The sequence below is a fragment of the Eumetopias jubatus genome, unplaced genomic scaffold (assembly GCF_037043125.1).
Source record: "Eumetopias jubatus isolate StellerSeaLion01/CBP00866 unplaced genomic scaffold, mEumJub1_p1.0 scaffold_9, whole genome shotgun sequence".
NCBI classification, from domain to species: Eukaryota; Metazoa; Chordata; class Mammalia; order Carnivora; family Otariidae; genus Eumetopias; species Eumetopias jubatus.
Window position 1 is genome coordinate 78,229,256 of NW_028274815.1, and position 16,907 is coordinate 78,246,162.

Below are 16,907 nucleotides of genomic sequence, written 5' to 3' on the forward strand. Positions count from 1 at the left end.
AGGTTCCTCAAAAAGTTGAAAATAGAGCTACCCTATGACCCAGCAATTGCACTACTGGGTATTTACCCCAAAGATACAAATGTAGGGATCCGAAGGGGTACGTGCACCCCAATGTTTATAGCAGCAATGTCCACAATAGCCAAATTGTGGAAAGAGCCAAGATGCTTAGATGTCCATCAACAGATGAATGGATAAAGAAGATGTGGTATATATGTACAATGGAATATTACGCAGCCATCAAAAGGAATGAAATCTTGCCATCTGCAACGATGTGGATGGAACTAGAGGGTATTATGCTAAGAGAAATAAGTCAATCAGAGAAAGACAAGTGTCATATGATCTCACTGATATGAGGAATTTGAGAAACAAGACAGAGGATCATAGGGGAAGGGAGGAAAAAATGAAACAAGATGAAACCAGAGAGGGAGACAAATCATAAGAGACTCTTAATCTCAGGGAACAAACTGAGGGTTGCTGGAGTGGTGGGGGTGGGAGGCATGAGGCGGCTGGGTGATAGACATTGGGGAGGGTATGTGCTATGGTGAGCCCTGTGAATTGTGTAAGACTGTTAAATCACAGACCTGTACCTCTGAAACAAATAACACATTATATGTTTTTAAAAAAAAAAAAAAAAGAAGGTAGCAGGAAGGGAAAAATGAAGGAGGGGAAATTGGAGAGGGAGATGAACCATGAGAGACGATGGACTCTGAGAAACAAACTGAGGGTTCTAGAGGGGATGGGGGTGGGGGGATGGGTTAGCCTGGTGATGGGTATTAAAGAGGGCATGTATTGAATGGAGCACTGGGTGTCATTCGCAAACAATGAATCATGGAACACTACATCAAAAACTAATGATGTAATGTTTGGTGATTAATGTATTAAACAAAAAGTGACCATCAATTTAATGTAGACTGCTGTACACATAGGATGTTCTCTATGAACCTAATGGTAACAAATAAAAAACCTGTAATAGACACATAAGAAAACAAAGAGAAAGTTATCCAAGCATAACACTAACAAAATCCATCAAACCACATAGGAAAGAGCAAGAGAAGAAAAGAAGAACTGCAAAACAGCCATGAAACAAGTAACAAAATGGCATCATGTACATACTTATCAATTATCATTTTAAATGATATGGACTAAATACTCCAATCAAAAGACATAAGGTGACTGAATGGATAAAAAAGCAAGACCCATATATATGCTGCCTATAAGAGACTCATTTCAGACTTAAAGACACATGCAGATTGACAACGAAGGGATGGAAAAACATTTACCATGCAAATGGAAGTAAAAACAAAACTGGGAAAGCAAAACTTCTATCAGACAAAACAGACTATAAAACTAAGACTGTAAAAAGAGACAAAGGACACTACATAATGATAAGGGGAACTATCTGACAGAAGGATATAACAATTGTATATATTTATGCACCCAACATGAGAGCACCTAATTACATAAAACTATTAACAGACATAAAGGAAGAAATTAACAGTACTACAATAATATTAGGAGATATCCACTTACAGTAATGGATAGATCATTGAGACAGAAAATCAACAAGGGAAGAGTGGCTTTGAATGATAAATTAGATATATTAGAACATTCAATCCAAAAACAGCAGATTACACATTGCTTTCAAGGGAATATGGGACATTCTCCAGGATAGATCAAATGTTAGACCACAAAACGAGTCCCAATAAATTGGAAAAGATTGAAATCATGCCATCCATGTTTTCCAACCACAATAGTATGAAACTAGAAATCAATCACAAGAAAAAATCTGGAAAGAACACAAATACATGAGGATAAATAAGAAACTACTAAACAATGAATGGGTCAACCAAGAAATAGAAGAGGAAATAAAAAAATATGTGGAGAACATGAAAATGAAAACACAATAGTCCAAAATCTTTGGGAGGCAACAAAAGCTGTTCTAACAGAAAAGTTTATAGCAACACAGGTTTATCTCAAGAAACAAGAAAAATCTCAAGTAAACAACCTAACATTTAAAGGAGCTAGAAAAAGAAGAACAAACAAAGCCCAATGCCAGTAGAAAAAAGGAAATAATAAAGATTAGAGCAGAAATAAATGGAATAGAGACTTAAAAAAACAATAAAACAGATCACTGAAACCAGGAGGTTGTTCTTTGAAAAGATCAAGAAAATTAATATACCCTCAGTAAGATTCATCAAGAGAAGAGAGACTCAAATAAATAAAATCAGAAATGAAGCAGGAGAAATAACATCAACACCACAGAAATACAAAAGCTTATAAACTTTCATAAGAGATTATGAAAAATTATATGCCAACAAAATGGACAATGTAGAAGAAATGGATAAATTCCTAGAAACATATAGCCTTCCAAAACTGAATCAGGAAATAAATAGAAAATTTGAACAGACCAATTACTAGCAATGAAATTGAATCAGTAATAAAACACACACACACACACACACAAACTCCCAAAAAATTTAAGTCCAGGACCAGATGGCTTTGTAGGTAAATTCTACCAAACATTTAAAGAAGAGTTAATACCTATTCTTCTCAAATTATTCCAAAAAAAGAAGAAAAAGGAAAAAAAAAAACCAGAAGGAAAGCTTCCAAATTCATTCTATGAGTCCAGTATTACCCTGATACCAAAACCAGAGGAAGGCACTATATGAAAAGAAAACTATAGGCCAGTATCTTTCATGAACATAGATGCAAAAATCCTCAACAAAATATCAGAAAACTGAATCCAACAATACGATAAAAATCATTCACCATAATCAAGTGGGATTTATTCCAGGGATGAGACGGTGGCTCAATATTCACAAATAAATCAACATGATACCTCATATTAACAAGAGAAAAGACAAAAACCATATGATCATCTCAATAAAAGCAGAAAAAGCATTTAACAAAATCCAGTATCTGTCATGATAAAAACTCTCAACAAAGTGGGTTTAGGGGGAACATACCACAATATAATAAAGACCATATATGAAAAATTCACAGCTAGCATCACACCCCATGGTGAAAAACTGAGAGCTATTCCTCTAAGATCAGGAACAAGACAAGGATGTCCACTCTCACCACTGTTATTCAACCTAGGAATCAAAGTCCTAGCCACAGTAATCAGACAAGAATAGGATATAAAAGCCATCCAGATTGGTAAGGAAGAAGTAAAACTTTCACTATTTGCAGATGACATGATACTAAATATAGAAAATCCTCAAGACTCCACCAAAAACGGCTAGAACTGATAAATGAATTCAGTAAAATCACAGTATACAAAATATGCAGATATCAGTTGCATTTCTATTCACTAATAATGAGATAGCAGAAAAAGAAATTAAACAATAATCTCATTTACAATTGCACCAAAAAGAATAAAATACTCAGGAATAAATTTAACCAAGGAGGTAAAAGACCCATACTCCAAAAACTAAAGAACACTGATGAACCAAAATGAAGATGACACAAACAAATGGAAAGATACTCCATGCTCATGGCTTGGAAGAATCCATATTGTTAAAATGTCCATACTACCCAAAGCAATCTACAGATTCAATGCAATATGTATCAAAGTAACAATAGCATTTTTCACAGAACCTGTGGCTTCTTTCTGCTCTTAGGATAAAAGCCCAAATCCAGTAAATGGTCTGCAAGGTCCTGCACTGTCTGTCTCCAATACATCTCTAGTCTCATCTTATTCCATGCTTCCCCTCACTCTACACTTCATCTACAGTGACCTTCTCTCATTTTCTAGAACATTCCATGCTCCCCTCCATCACAGGGCTTTTGTGATGCTCCTCTCATTTTCTGGAATACTTTTTTCTCCCATGTGGTAGCCATAATAATGTTGTCCCTACCATGTCCATGACCTAATTCCTGGAATTTTTTAGTATATCACCTAACATGCCCAAAGGGATATTGTGGATTTGACTAAGGATCTTGAGATTGGAAGGTTATCCTGGAATAACCAGGTGAGCCTAATGAACTCACAAGGGTCCTTATGAGAAGAAGGTAGGAGAGTCTGTGAGAGAAGATGTGACAATGTAAGCAAGAGGTCAGAGTCACAGAGAGATCTGCAGATGAAGAAGGGGCACTGATGAATGTAGCCAGCCTCTGGAAGCTGGAAAAGGAAAGAAGCGGACTATCCCCTAAAGCTTCAGAAGGAACACACCCTAGTCAACACATTGATTTTAGGACTTCTGGCCACCAAAACTAGACGATAATAAACTTATGCTGTTTTAGGTCACCAGGTTTGTGGTAATTTTTACGCAGAATTAAGCAACTCATACACCCACCTTCACCAGTAACTACATAGTTCACTGATCTCACATCTAATCCATTTTTAAGACTTCCTTAAAATCCTTAATTGAGGCAAATGCCCCTTCTATATATTATCAAGGCATCCTTTGGATCACCAATTAAGGTTGTAGCTGTACAATTATTTACATAATTAATTCTTTAACTCATGCATTCTCCTTTACTAGATTGAAGCTCCACAACACAAGGGACCACATCTAATTTTGTGTACCAAAGTACCCAGCAAAGTACCCGGCACATAACAGGTGCTCATGGATTTTCTTTCACTCGAGCACAGAAAACAACCTGCTGTCCTCTACCAATCAGTAATGCCATTTTGGTAGGTAATAACCTGTGGAGGGTCTTTCTTTAGCCATCTTGCTCAGCACTAAATGGCCCCTGAATCTGAGGAGCTGTCAGTTTCTTCAACTCAAAGAAATTTTCTTCTATTATATATTTGGTTATTTCCTCTCTTCACTCCCTTCACTCTCCTTCTGAAATTTCTATTACACAGATGTTAAAATTTTGGTCTACCCCAATTCTTTGTGCCCTCTATGCAGTATTCCAGAAGAACTACACAGCTCAATCTTTCAGATTGCTAATCTGATCTTCAGCTGTCTCTACTCTGCTTATTAGTACATCTATATGGAAATTTTAAATACAATCAATGAAATTAGAACACAGAGATATCCAATTGATCCTTTATGAACTGGCCTCTCATCCCTCTAAAATATATGATGTGTAATTTCTAAATTATATTCTGCTTGCTCTGCAAATTCTATTTCCTTGAGTATTAAGTCATCCACAATGTGGGTTTCCTTAAATATTCTGTAACCCTCATTGTACAATATGCCCTTTTACTCATCTGTAGTTGCTGTATCTATTTATTGCAACCTGCAAATTCCATGGAAGGATCTAGGTATGGTGTGGGTAGGATGGGCTGGCAGTTTTTTGTTCTTCACAAAGGAATTCAAGCCCCTCTTTAGACAGTCAGTAGATGCTGGAACACATTCTCCCTCTTTAGTCTTAGGAAGACTTAACTGGTCTGAGTGCTGTTCCTTATTTAATCAGCCTGACCACTGAAGAACAGAATTTTTAGCAAGAAACAGTTTTTCTTTGATGTAAAAAACAGAGGGGCACCTGGGTGCTCAGTTGCTTAAGTGCCTGCCTTTGGCTCAGGTCATGATCCCAGGGTTTTGGGATTGAGCGAGCCCTGCATCGAGCTCCCTGCTCAGCGGGAGTCTGCTTTTCCTTCTGCCCTTCCCCTTGCTTGTCATCTCATTCTCTCTCTCTCTCTCTCAAATAAATAAAATCTTAAAAACAACAAAAAACAAAAAACAAACAAACAAACAAAAAAACCCACCAGAAGTTCTTAATATAAAGTCCCTAAAAAGATTTTGGAGCTCCATAAGATCCCAGAAATTATACACAGAATTACTTTTTCTATGTGCATTTTTCTAAATAGAAAGTTTATAGCTTTCCTAGGATAGCCAAAGGGTTCTTTGACTCTAAAAATGTTAAGAACCATTGCTTAAGGATTTAGGAAGGTGATTTTAATGTAAATCTGAGGGTTTTCTTGGTTGTTTTTTTTTTTTTTCAAGATTTCTGCTTTTTCTAACTCTCAAAAATAGTGCCAGCTTAGTAACAATGTTAACTAGTGGAAATCTGGTTGACCAAGATTTCATTATATTTATGATAAAGTCAAACAAATGGGATGGAAAATAAGTATCTTCAAAAGGGTAAGAGAATGTCACATTCACAAAATAACAAGGAGCTACTATAGGAGAACCTATTAGATGTTGTGAGAAGTTTTAAATGACTTTAAAAATACTTGTACTTTCTTTTCATTTGATATTCTTATTAATGAAGACATCATCTACACCAACACGTACTAAATGACTGAGACATCCTACCCAAATAATGATTATTAAAGGGAGAGATATAATACCAACTTCAGAAATAATTAATGATCAATGTTCTAAAGAAAATAATTTAGAGTACACCACACATCTTGTTAGTCTTTGTACATCCAGCACCTACTGGATAAATATTTATTGAATCAATAAGGAAATGGAAGAATGAGTTAGTCTGAACATGATATTTTAATTATCACTTCCTTAGGAAGGCAGTGTGCAATTTTAAATGATTCATAAAGTAGAAAAACGGCAGAACTAAAAAAAGACAAATATAAAAGCTTATGCTAATAGATCAAATAATATGAGAAAATGCAACACACAAAGTAAAATACCTAAGAATCCTACTGAATCAAAAGTAGATTAAATCAGTCTTTTCATAAACATTATCACAAAGATGAATTTCAGTATCTATCAAGTAATGGTTTTAACAAAAGACAAAAGACTCACTAGGGGAGCAAAATCATATTTTGCTATCTACATTTTAAAATCTCCAAAGAAAAGATTAACAAAGTCAAAATAGAGGAATAAAAATCATGAAAGAACAGTAAGTAGGGCCCACAAGGAAAATTCAAGCTCTGGCAGTTCTAACAGAAGGGAAAAAAAAATGCGATAAACTATCTTTTCACTATATGAGGGAAAAAAAGCAACCCAAAGTATTTCTATTATTGCCTGAAAGGTTAAATGAAAGTGATTATATGCCTTCCAGCTCTCTAAGAAAAAGCAGAGGCAAACATAAGAAAACCTCTCTTGATGAGACTGTGAGAACTATTAATGTTGAAAGAATACACAAGAAAAAAAAGTCATCTCAAATTTTTAAAACAGAAAAATTAAAAAGGTTTAAACATTTTTCTGCCCGGAGATGGGGCTTACACCAGATTTCTCATGACCCTTTTCAGCTCTATACTCTGATCTATGGAGAAAAATAGATAGCTCCTTTCAACGTAAATGAGTCCTAAGTTATTATGCAGAGAGAAGGAATTTTTCTTCTTTGACCTGCCAGGCTTCTAATGGTCAATGTTATACTCCAAGATCCAATTAAGACCAGCAGTACAACCACAGTAAGAAACAAAATAAACATACCTCCTGTTCTTCCATTACCAATCTGCAGAGCAGGCTGAAGGCTTCTTTCATTTTGCAATAAATGAGGCAAATGATAATAAATACTTGGCACTTGAAGAGATTTTTTGCTTGTTAACTCCTTTAATAGCTTTAGGGTATTATCTAAAACAGAAAAGCATAATTAATGCACAGGAGCGCCTTACTTACAGAAGTTGCTAATTTTACAAATATAGCAGTAAAAATTTATGAGAACTAGAACTTTCCCGATTTCATACTTTGGTGAATAAGATCTCCATTTAAAATGAAAAAGGACACTTCTGCAACCAGAGTCTCAGAGTCCCAATGTTGACAGCACTCTGAAGAAGTTGAAGTACCCTGAGAAGGCGGAATGCTTTCATCACTTGCCGTTATAAAGGTTCAGAATTCAGGCCCTGCGGAACACACTCTAAACATGCTACCCATTTATGAAAATATAATAAGCACATTCACCACCAATAACTTTCACTTTCCTTATGCTATTCTATTTTACTGAATTTTCACATGGAAGTTTTTTTTTTTTTTTCAAAAAAATACAAGTACAATAATTTAAACCACACAATTTGAGAATGCTCCATATAGATCCTAACTTTCAAATAGTTTTTCCATTTTCCTTAGAGGAGTTAATGAATCCTTTAATATAATATGAAATAAGAACTCAATCTAGTAGGCAGTATTGTTTTAAAGTTCCAACTATATTATAATTTAACCTTTAAAATACAGAAGTTAGCAGTAAGGACTTAAAGCCTCGAAGATTTCATGCAAAACTATAAAAACTCCATTAACAATATGACAAGAACCAAAAAATACACAAAAGAAATGCAAATGACTGCTATATTGACATTTAATTTCATAAGAAACAATTATAAATTACAAGACACCAATTTCAACCTATCAACTTAGCATAAGATTAAATAATAATATTAAATATTGGTGATAATGTGATATATGTTTCAGCTATTCAGAAGAGCACTGAAAACCCTAAAACATGTCTGCCTTACTAGTCAATAATTTCCCTTTTAGCAATTTCACTTTTATACACTCAATAAATATTTAGTGATTATCTATTTTGTCCCAGCCACTGTGTCATGTGTTTAGAAATGTTAGTCACAGATCCTTGTTTTTAAGGAAGTCATAATGTAACGAAATAACATAAGGGCTACCAGAAATGTGACCAATTTATACACGAAGACGTTCATCGCAGAGTTATAAACTGGGGAGAAAAAACAACACAGAAAAATCCCATTTACCTAATAGTAGAAAAATATTTAATACATTATGGTATATGGTTAGCTGACATATGGCCATTGAAAATGGCATTTTTGAAGAATATTCAATGACACAGTGAAACGCTAATAGCCTAATTTCAAAAGTAAAATTGGGGCTCTAACACACAATCACAATTTTGAAGAAAAACATAAATGGAAAAAAGACTAGAAGGAAATAAAAAATGTTAATAAAAAACACTTGGCAGAGCAGGCTTATGGGTGGTTTATTTTTTATTATCTATACCATTCCATAATTTTAAATGTTACTGTGTCATAACACACATTTCACAATCAGAAGGGGAAACACGGAGCATGAAAACTTAAAAAAAGGTCAGGTAGTGAATCTAAGACAAGAGGAATGAATGATAAAGGATGGAAAAAGATGGTGCTAAATGAAAAAGTATATTAATCTTGAAAGATTACATAAATTTTGAGGTAACTGATTATATACATATGTTAATTTAGTTATTAGACTAAGAAAATCACAGAAACAGAGAGGCTAATTGACATTCATCTTACTCTAACCCCAAGTTCTTAGAGAAGGAACAGATCCAGATACCCCCAAAAGTACACACTGTAATAAAACCATATTTTTTTCTTATAAGTCAGAGAGAAGAGTACTAATTGCTTCAAATAGCTCAAAGGTTCTCCAGAGTCGATCTAAGGTCCATACAAGTCACAACATAAACATGTAAAAACACAAAATTAAATTTTTAATCTCATTTGGAATATGCTTTTTAAAAGACTTGGCTTAGGGCACCTGGGTGGCTCAGTCGTTAAGCGCCTGCCTTCAGCTCAGGTCATGATCCCAGGGTCCTGGGATCAAGTCCCGTGTGGGGTTCCCTGCTCGGCGGGGAGCCTGCTTCTCCCTCTCCCACTCCCCCTGCTTGTGTTCCCTCTCTCACTCTCTGTCAAATAAATAAAAAATAATAATAATAAAAAATAAATAAAAGATCTGGCTTTTTGCTATTGGGGAAATTTATCCAACTGAAATCTAAATCAGTATTACACTACTCCCTCAAAATCAAATGTAACAATTAGTTAAAATTGTTTTATAATTTACCATTATAGGAAAGTTTTGTGTGATGTTTCTCTCTGAAAACAGTAATAAATGCTGGCTGATAAGCTACTTTAAACGACTTTCAAACAAATTACTTCACATAACCCCTTGAAAATACAATTTTTAAACTAAAAATATCATTTGTACCTGAAAATTTATTTAATGCATCCTTACTTCCATTTGCTTCTGCTCCTACACGCTTGAACTGTTGTACAATGGCGTTTAATTCAGAAGAGCGCTGAGAGATTCTATGTTCGGCTATTCGAAGACGTTCTTTCAAGGCAAGAAACTCTCGTTGATAAGCAATCAGTTTTTCTAGAAGTAAAACCAAAAGTTTTTAATATATTTTAAAAAAACATAAAACATAACTGTAAGATCAGAAATTTTAAAGTCACATTTTCCAGAAAAAGATATTCACTTATGTATTGATACAGAACTGAAAATAAAAGAGTCCCAACCAGTTATATATAACAAAGCCTCCACTAACTTTTTTTTTTCCTGAGACTTTCTTTAAATTTCTTTTAATTTAAATTCAAGTTAGAAAACATATAGTGTTTTATTAGTTTCAGGGGTAGAATTTAGTGATTCATCAGTTGCATATAACACCCAGTGCTCATTCCATCACGTGCCCTCCTTAATGCCTGTCACCCAGTTACCCAGGCCCCCATGCACCTCCCCTCCAGCAACCCTCAGTTTGCTTCCTATAGTTAAGAGTCTCTTATGGTTTGTCTCCCTCTCTGTTTTTATCTTATTTTTCCTTCCCTTCCCTTATGTTCATCTGTTGCTCTTAATATCTGTAAGAATGCAAGCACTTTCTACTTATCACTTAAGAAATGTAAAGATAGGAAGAAAAGGGAAAAAGTTTTTAGAACTAACACTGCAAGCATAATACTAACATCATTTCTCAAAAGGTTCAAACAATTATAAAGACCTTATCTGTATTAAGACAGAGAGATGAAGTATTGAAACTGATGGTAATATATCTAATATTAAATTACCTCTCTTATAGCATAATTATTTATTTCCATAGGCCGTTTCCTCTGTACTTCCTATTCTGCAAAGATTTCACTAGGCCAGACTTTGGCCAAATTCCTGATTCCTAAAAACCCTATCAGGCAGATGTAAAAAAAAAAAAAAAAGTGGGATGACCCCAGTTAAAAGACATCTGTTTTAATTTGAGAGAATCACAGGTCAGGAAATCCTGGTCTAGGAAATAAAAGTGGATTTTATGAGGATAAATGTAGGCATTGAAACCACAGTATCAGACAGCTCAGAGAAACAAAGTGCAGAGTGAGGAGAGGCCTAAGGACAGAACCTGACATCAAAATCTAAGAGATGGTGGAAGAAAAAGCATTCGTTAATCTCGATCAGCAATGCTGAAAGATAGCTGAGGCTATGGGAATAGTAGGAGTAATTTCCACAACCTCATTAAACTAAGAGAAACCCAAACAATGGTTTTCAACTTCTGTATCAAGCTGGATAATCCAAGGCTACTATTTTGACATCTAAACAAAACACACTTTAGAAAGACTACTTTTTATCTAATACTATTATCTCTGCATTATTCAAGGATAGACTCAGTAAGAAACAGACTTACAAAAAATAAATCTGCATGTTTCATAAAGCTAGTCTTAAAAACAGGCATTTATGTTGTTCCTTGTCCCTTACACAAAAGCCCACACAGTAAACATCTCTTCAGAATTTTGTGGCAGGGAAAAAAAAAGTCTGTCCTGCTCAACTGTCATTCTTCCCTATATTGAACAAGGACAGCCATGTAAGCAGCTGTATTCTGCCTTCACTTGTTGGCTGTAGGAGGGAAGGAAGGAGAAAGCACGCTGTGATTAGGTTAGGCATATAGGGAGCTCTGAGGTGCCAGCAAGGTCCTAATGACGGACCTGGGTGGTGGTCCAATAAAATTCATTATTATGCATTCATAGTTCAGGCACTTGTCCATACGCATAAACTCATTAAATAAATGTCAAAAAGATACTATTCACAAACACAAAACTATAAATAAGCATAGCCTAACAAAAACTATAAAAATTATAACAAGAGATACTCAAGATTCATGCGATTAAAACTACACACCCCTTACTGACCCCTATATTAAGAGTAAATGAAGTCACCTTTTTTTTTTTTAAAGATTTTATTTATTTATTTGACAGAGAGAGAGAGAGAGAGACAGAGAGAGAGGGAACACAAGCAGGGGGAGTGGGAGAGGGAGAAGCAGGCTTCCCGCTGAGCAGGGAGCCTGATGCGGGGCTCGATCCCAGGACCCCGGGATCATGGCCTGAGCCGAAGGCAGACGCTTAACGACTGAGCCACCCAGGCGCCCCATGAAGTCACCTCTTAATCCTAAGTGAGAAGACTCAAATTTGTAAAAAAAAAAAAAAAAAAAAAAAAAAAAGATAAATTCTACCCTAAGTTAAATAATAAATTCAATTCAATACCTTTCAAAAAAAATAATGAAACTTTTTTGGAATATGACTTTTTACATGTGATTCTAAAATTCACCTAGAGGAGAGAATGTATTTAAAAAGGAAAAAAAAATAATAAAGGGGAACTTGCTCTGAGATCAGAACACACTAGAAGGCTATAGAAATTAAAACAGTGTGGACAAGAGCCAATTACACCAAGCAGGCTGCATCCGAAATCAGCACGAGTGAACGGTCCCTGCAGTTCTTCCCTCTTTATGTGAGCAAGTTAAAATCCTCTCCTGAATACTCACACAGTGCTGAGATTGTGGTTTCTTGACACCATCCACCCAAAAGAGATTTAGAACTCTCTGGAGAATAAGTTTAAGATGAACCTCAAACAATCTGGTGTAAAGTAAGAAAATGCTATTAAAAAAAACAAACAAAAACAAAAACCACAGGACTTGTCGAAAGGGCACAGCAAAGGTACTTAAGTGGCTCCCGACCAAATTAGGGACACATTTAAGTACAAAATAAATATTGATAATAACAGATGAAGGTGAAGGGTTTCTTATAGCAGAGTGCCAAATAATAAACGTAGAAGGAATGATGAATGTTGGGAAGAAATCACCATTTTGCAGCTGTCTCAGCAATAACTGATTCAGGCAAGAATCAAAAATGGATGTTAAGACTAGCAGGTCAAAGTGTGCTGAGGAACAGGGTATGTATGTCACTTCAGAGTATCTCCCTACAAAGTACTCACTAACTTACAAAGGAAAAAAATATGCTAATTTTACCATGGAGAAACCTGGCAGGTATCTTCCTTAAGTGATCAAGTTCACATCAGCAACCAGAAAACAGACATGACATGCCTCCTGATGTGAGGCACAGAGGACATGTCTCATTTGTGTGGCATTCCTGCCAAAAATGCATAATCTAAATCTAATCTCAAGGAAACACCAGACGCATCCAAACTGAGAGACAAGGTACAAAACAAAAAGCTTGTACTGTAAAAAAAAAGTCAAGGTCATTGAAGACAAAGGCTTGTGAGGAACTGCCACAGATAAAGAGACTGAAGGAGCCATGACAATTCAATGCAAAGCATGGTCCTGGGCTGAAACCTGGACCAGAAAAACTCAACGCTACAAAGAACATTACTGGGGAAAAAAAATAACAGAATATAGGCTACAGACTAGATATTATGCCAATGTTAAATTTCCTAAATTTGATACTCATACTTAAGTACTTTAGCAGAGTTCCTTGTTCCCAGGAAATAAACATTAAATTAGTCAGGGGTAAAAAGGCATAATTTCTGTAATTTATACCCAAATAGTTCTGAAAAGAAACAAATTATCTACAAATAGAAAGATTATAGAGGCAAAACAGTCACAACAGGTGAAATGTATCAAAAAGTCATTTTGTACTGCCCTTGTAACTCTTCTTCATTTGAAACTTTTTTTAAAAAGTAAGTTTTTAAAAAGTAAGCTGGAGGGCGCGTGGGTGGCTCAGTTGGTTAAGCGACTGCCTTCGGCTCAAGGTCATGATCCTGGAGTCCCAGGATCGAGTCCCACATCGGGCTCCCTGCTCAGTGGGGAGTCTGCTTCTCCCTCTGACCCTCTTCCCTCTCGTGCTCTCTGTCTCTCATTCTCTCTCTCAAGTAAATAAAATCTTAAAAAAAAAAAAAGTAAGCTGGAAGACTGGATGGTATACAGGTTAGGTCTTTTAGCAGTTCTTGATTGGGAAGGCAGGAATGGACATGAGGGCAGTCTCTGTCCTTCTGTGCATTTTCTTGGTACTTTTTGAAGCCACTTCCCAGAGGCCAGTTTCACCAAGTAGGGAGAGCAACTAGTACTAGCAGAGAAATGTCCTCACCCCTAATTCCAAAACACTGCCCTGCTTTGAGGTGACCTGGCCAGGCTTCTGAAAAGATCCCTTGGGCCCACAGAGTGCTAGATAAAGTCCTAAGTATTTTCTTTCAGCCCAGATGCTAGTGTTGCTGTTAGCCCAAGGCCCACAGCTATGAAAGGGCTCCAAATGGGTCATTTCCCATCTCTCACAACCATCCTTGGTTTCTAACTCCATCTTTCCATATTAAAAGGGTTCTCTCCATGACATCAGAGCAAGTCCATACTCCCATCTAGAAAGCCATGTCAATGAAAAAGAGTATGTGTGGTAAAGCCCTCAGCTAGACCTGCTAGGAATACCACAGAACGCTGTTGGCTCCGCTCAACAGAAAAGAGTTACATATAATCTCCCCACAGCCCTCCTAGGAGTGCAGTCCATCCTCCGTCATCTACCCAAACACAGGCTCACTAGTGACTTCTAGAATTTTCTCTACCTATATTTCCCATAGTATTACACTGCTCCCTTGAGGAGAGTGATAGGTCATCCCAGAAGTTCAAACTTTAGCATAACAGACAAAAAAAATTCCTTCAAATTAGTGATCACGTGTTTGACAATTCTCTGTTCTCAACATTAGTAACACAATTCTTGTTTTTGCTTTTCTTTAATCATTTCAATCAGTTTCTGTTGGGGGATTGGCAGGAAACTGTGTGGGAACTCTTATACTATCATCTTACTGGGAAATGCCTAGTTTTGTTTGTTTTTTTTTATTGTAGACCGAATCTAACTTTTTTTAATTGCAGAAAATTATATATCCAGATGAGACAATGAAAGTACAAATCATGTTGTGTGAACCTAAGACTCTAAAACATACAAAATTTCCAAAGAAACCACTTTATTTCCCTCAAACAAATAATCAAGCCAGTTTTCCACGGGAAAGTGTACCTATAGGTCCTCAAAGACTTATTAGGTTGAACCAGATGAAATTGCTGATATTTGATTTTTGACAAAAATGTCAATTTCATGTGGTTCAACAATTTAAAAACAACAGCTTTGGACTCAACAATTTAATTTAAAAATGTGTGAACAATATAGATGAAAAATTAACACAAACGAAAAGGTACTAAAAGCTAATACCCAATATGTAATATATAAAAAACAGAGCAAAAACCTTCACTTTTCAAATAGTACCTCTTTATTAGCAAGATGTGGGGATACTATGGAATTCTATGAGCTAACATTAAAAACTGACTTTTTATGTTAAAATTAAAATTACCAAAAATTAAACCCACTTTTAAATTTAATTTTAAAATATATTAAACAATAAAATTCTGGCACCAGGAAGAATGTTGATAAATAATCTGGTTCATCCCTCTGTCCTTTAGTACTACAACAAACTATTTCACACAAATACTTAAATATATATATATATATATATACACACACATATATACACACACACACACACACACACACACACACACATATATGTATATATATATGAGTGAGGAGCTCCCTTAGAAATAGATTCCACAATTTAACAAGCTTTACTTTTCAGGAAATCATTGCCTTTGAAAAACATTTCATTTCACATTCATCATTCTTAGACAACTGTTTTTTAAAATAGAAGACCCAGATGAAATTATGGGCAGGTTCTCATTTAAAAATCTCTTAAAAAATGGGTGCCTGGGTGGCTCAGTCGTTAAGCGTCTGCCTTCGGCTCAGGTCACGATCCCAGGGTCTTGGGATGGAGCCCCGCATTGGGCTTCCTGCTCCACGGGAAGCCTGCTTCCCCCTCCCCCGCTCCCCCTGCTGTGTTCCCTCTGTCGCTGTGTCTCTCTCTGTCAAATAAATAAAATCTTTAAAAAATAAAAAATAAAAATCTCTTAAAAAACAAAAAGAACTGGATTCAGAAAGGATTTAGAAGAACTAGTCTAGAAAAGCCAAAAGACAAGTGAACAGGACTCCAAATGACTTAGGTTGAATGGAATTTGGACAGACAATTCTAATTAGAATGGATATAGCTAAAAGTTACAAACAAGATGAGGTATTTCATTCTCTAACATTCCTGTGCATAAGAACCACGTGGAAGAAATTGTTAAAACAAAATTCTGGACCTCACCTCCAGAGATTCTGATTCAGTGGGTATGACATGGTACTTAAGAATTTTAAACAAGCGGGGCACCTGGGTGACTCGGTTGGTTAAGTGTCTGACTCTTAATTTTGCTCACATCATGATCTCAGTATTGTGATATGGAGCCCCACGCTGGGGTCCATGCTGGGTGTGGAGCCTGCATAAGATTCTCTTTCTCCCTCTGCCCCGCCCCACCCCTCTTAAAAAAAATTTTCAGACAAGCTCCAAGGTGATGCTAAGACATCTGCTTAGCAGCAACTGAGATAACCAATACTGTCCTCAAAGTGGGTCTAGACTCAAGCAGCCTAGAAATTTATATAGCTCTGCTCTGCTATCTACTAGCTGCTTCTCCTCTCTCTGGCTTACATGTTAAGGGATCCAGGGACAGAATGTTCAGGACATAATCCTCAAGATTACACTTGGGGCACAGAGGGATTTCAAAATATCCAGTGGACACCTATTTCCAAGGTCCTCTTAAAAATTATGTAGAATTATCAAAATCATTCCCTGTTTCTGGAGTATTCCACTCAGGATCCACCATACAAGCATGGATTAGAAAAAGACCTGCACCCTTCTAAACTCAAAAGGGAAAATGGGGCTCATAGATACACAGAATCATAAACTTTAAATTAAAACAATGAGTAAAATTTCTTTGTTCCCTCACAGAATGTTTTCACTATGCTTACAAAACAGAATCCTACCTAGTGAATGAATACCAGACAAGTTATGGTTGAGAAGTTTTCTGGAATAAAATCACTGTTTTTGAGATGTCCCTTAAGTAATATAATCATTAACAATGTCATTCAAAACAGACTTTCATGTAGAGGTTTAATAAGCTAAAATCTATCCACTGACCTTATAAAGCACAATCCCTTAAGA

The 16,907-nt window shown here is 35.9% G+C and overlaps 1 protein-coding gene across 3 annotated transcripts in view; it reads right to left on the minus strand.

Annotated features, from left to right (window-relative positions):
• MGAT4A (alpha-1,3-mannosyl-glycoprotein 4-beta-N-acetylglucosaminyltransferase A) overlaps nucleotides 1–16,907 on the minus strand; it is a 124,878-nt gene that overhangs the window by 69,065 nt on the left and 38,906 nt on the right. For 2 of the 3 annotated variants that reach the window (XM_028103761.2, XM_028103759.2), the window contains exons 3-4: nucleotides 9,786–9,953; nucleotides 7,296–7,436 (exon numbers count right to left, since the gene is read on the minus strand). In XM_028103761.2, coding sequence (XP_027959562.1) covers nucleotides 7,296–7,436; nucleotides 9,786–9,953 — 309 coding nt within the window. The remainder of the gene's footprint in view (nucleotides 1–7,295; nucleotides 7,437–9,785; nucleotides 9,954–16,907) is intronic. The other variant, XM_028103760.2, reaches the window with a different exon arrangement.